At 37.1% G+C, this 2,683-nt stretch overlaps 1 protein-coding gene across 1 annotated transcript in view; it reads left to right on the top strand.

Annotated features, from left to right (window-relative positions):
• LOC104860368 (probable C-mannosyltransferase DPY19L2) overlaps positions 1 to 2,683 on the top strand; it is a 78,020-nt gene that overhangs the window by 72,008 nt on the left and 3,329 nt on the right. Inside the window, exons 20-21 of the mRNA XM_010621500.1 lie at positions 206 to 380; positions 1,687 to 1,786. Of these exons, the coding sequence (XP_010619802.1) occupies positions 206 to 380; positions 1,687 to 1,786 (275 nt within the window). The remainder of the gene's footprint in view (positions 1 to 205; positions 381 to 1,686; positions 1,787 to 2,683) is intronic.

The following is a 2,683-nucleotide window of genomic DNA, read 5'->3' as shown; positions in this document are numbered from 1 at the left end:
ATAATTATTTAGAGGGAAAAAAAGCTTTATTTTATTTGGACTCAGTAATTCAAACATATTCTTAAGCACTAAGTGATGCTAATTATAATTATGTGCTTTAGTTTGTTGATAGCAAAACCTTGGCTTTAGTAATAAGGTGAGAATTTATATTTGAATTTAGCACTCTCTATTATAAGAATTATAAATAAATGTTTATCTATTTCAGCTCTTTGGCTGGCTTTTTCGAAGATTTCGTTTTGAGAGTGTTATCTTTGGCATTCTAGCAGCAATGTCAATACAAGGCTGTGCAAACCTCCATAATCAGTGGAGCATACGAGGAGAATTTACTAATATGCCTCAGGAAGAACTTCTACAATGGATCAAATACAATACCAGACCAGGTATGCAGCTATTTAGGTATATGTGTCCTCACTTTTCCCCATACACACACATGTAGTTCTAACTAGTTGGTATTGTGTGTGTGTGTGTGTGTGTGTGTGTGTGTGTGTGATGTGTGTGAATGGACTTAGTGGAGTTAACTTACAATTTCTTGACTTTACAGTAGTGTGGAAGAATACACATTAATTACAAATTGTGCTTCAAATTTGAATTGCAGTCTTTCCCAACCTAGGCCTAATAGTCTGTTGTGATACTGTGCTGCCAGCATTTTACAGATACTGTATTTTGTGTTTTCCTTCAAAGTTAACACTGAGAATACTTAGTGATAGTCAAAAATAAACATTCAGCTGTTTTGGTAGACCTGAATAGTTTGCCTTGTTTTTATTAGTAATTTTATTGTGCTGACTAAAAATAATCATAAACTTCCTAATTACATGAACATTTATCATACAGAAATGTCAGAAAGTAAGCATTTGGTCTTCCAATAAACAAAATGGAAACTAAAGGTAGGTACTAGATTTGATATATTCTTAGTTATGACCAAATATGTACACAACACTCAAAAAGTACTACTAATAAAAAACTAACTGCTTTGATGAAATGTATGAATGGTCTAGACTCAGACATAAGAAACTAAGAAAACACAATGATGAATATTTTCAGACCAACTAGGGTGAGACCGCAGTGTTCTCTGGCAAATCCGCAAGACCATACTCTTCACAACACAGCATCACTTGAGAAGATGCACCCTGAGTCTTGCCTTTCATAGCAGTCTCTCGTTTCCTAGCATTTTAAATGCTTTAACTTCATCACAAGACATGAAACGTTCCCTTCCATCTCTTCCATGTGTGTTGCTCACACATGACAGGAAGAGGCCGAGAGGCTGAACTGTGCATCCTTTATCTGTGCCGTCTTGGAGACTCACTTCACTTCGCTGTGTCTCTGCCTCTTCACCCATGCAGTGAGGGAAGGTGTGCACGTGGGACCACTTAGTCCTTGTGAAAATATTGAGCATAGTCCCTAGCACCAGTGTAACAAAGGTTAGCTATTAGAACAGCAGGCAATGAGAAAATATGGAGTGAATAAAAAGAATGATGTCCATAGTCTCTGTCTGTCTGCCTATCTCTGTCTGTCTGTCTGTCTATCTGTCTATGTATGGTTTCAAGGAGCAAACCCAGGGCCTTGTATATGTAAGGTAATTGCTCTACCGCTGACATTCACCCAAAACCTGTGGGGTTTGCTTTATCTTTCTTAATTTGAATTCAAATACTGTGGATAAGTTTAACTTTTGGTTTTCTTGCTTTTCAGATGCTGTTTTCGCAGGCACCATGCCAATAATGGCGAGCATCAAGCTGTCCACACTGCACCCCATTGTGAACCACCCGCACTATGAGGATGCAGGCTTGAGGTTGGCTACCACTGGCTGTGTCACCCTGACTCATGTTCTGTCTGCTGCTGGTGTTTAGGGACAGGGAATGTTCACACACACACACACACACACACACACACACACACACACACATACTTTCATCCTTGTAATCCTTGTATTTGATGAAGGCTTTAAAAAAAAAGTATAGTAATCATCAAGAAATGATAATATCTACCTATTTCCTCTAAAGAAGACTTGATGAATCTCAGAAGAGTGAAAAAAAGTAAAACCTATTTTTTGCTTAATGAAAAAATGTGTCATATATATGGCAGGGGAGAGAGAAACAGAATCTGTTTCAAGAAAACTTCTAAGTAGCAGCAGGAGGAGGCTGTATCTACCTGACCCACAGCCTCTGCTATAAACTCCACAAATCTCTCTGCCTGATTTAAGAAACATTCCAGATATTACTGATGGCCAGTGACTTTCAATAGATAGAAAAAGTTCATGAAATTTGCCACAGTGCATGCTTTGATGAAATTTTAGAGTATTTTGTTAGCTGAATGTGAAAACGGTAGTTTACATAGAGAGCTAAAAGTTTTATTCTCTTTAAAAGACTGATTTTTAAAAATCATTTTGATCATTCTGCTAGTTCTTAAAGTAATCTTTTCCTTTTTTTTGGCCTATTGTTAGAGGCGAATTCTTAAAGTGTTAAGTCTGGTTCTGATGATTAGGCATCCATATTCCCAAATATCCCCAAATCCTCAGTAAGGTTTAGTGCACAAATGATCATTTGTTCGGGACTTTATAAGAATTCCAGGTGATGACCAAACCATCTCCATTACCATAGCTTAGTGATCCCTGGTGATTCTGTAAGATGCCTTTTCTTTATATGTCCATATTGATTTTTACCTTTTTTTTTTTTTTTTGTTTTGGGGG

Source organism: Fukomys damarensis, unplaced genomic scaffold (genome assembly GCF_012274545.1).
Source record: "Fukomys damarensis isolate Sample0158 unplaced genomic scaffold, DMR_v1.0_HiC HiC_scaffold_17, whole genome shotgun sequence".
NCBI lineage: Eukaryota > Metazoa > Chordata > Mammalia > Rodentia > Bathyergidae > Fukomys > Fukomys damarensis.
Note: the sequence above shows the minus strand (reverse complement) of the source record. Positions and strands in the feature narration are given on the sequence as shown.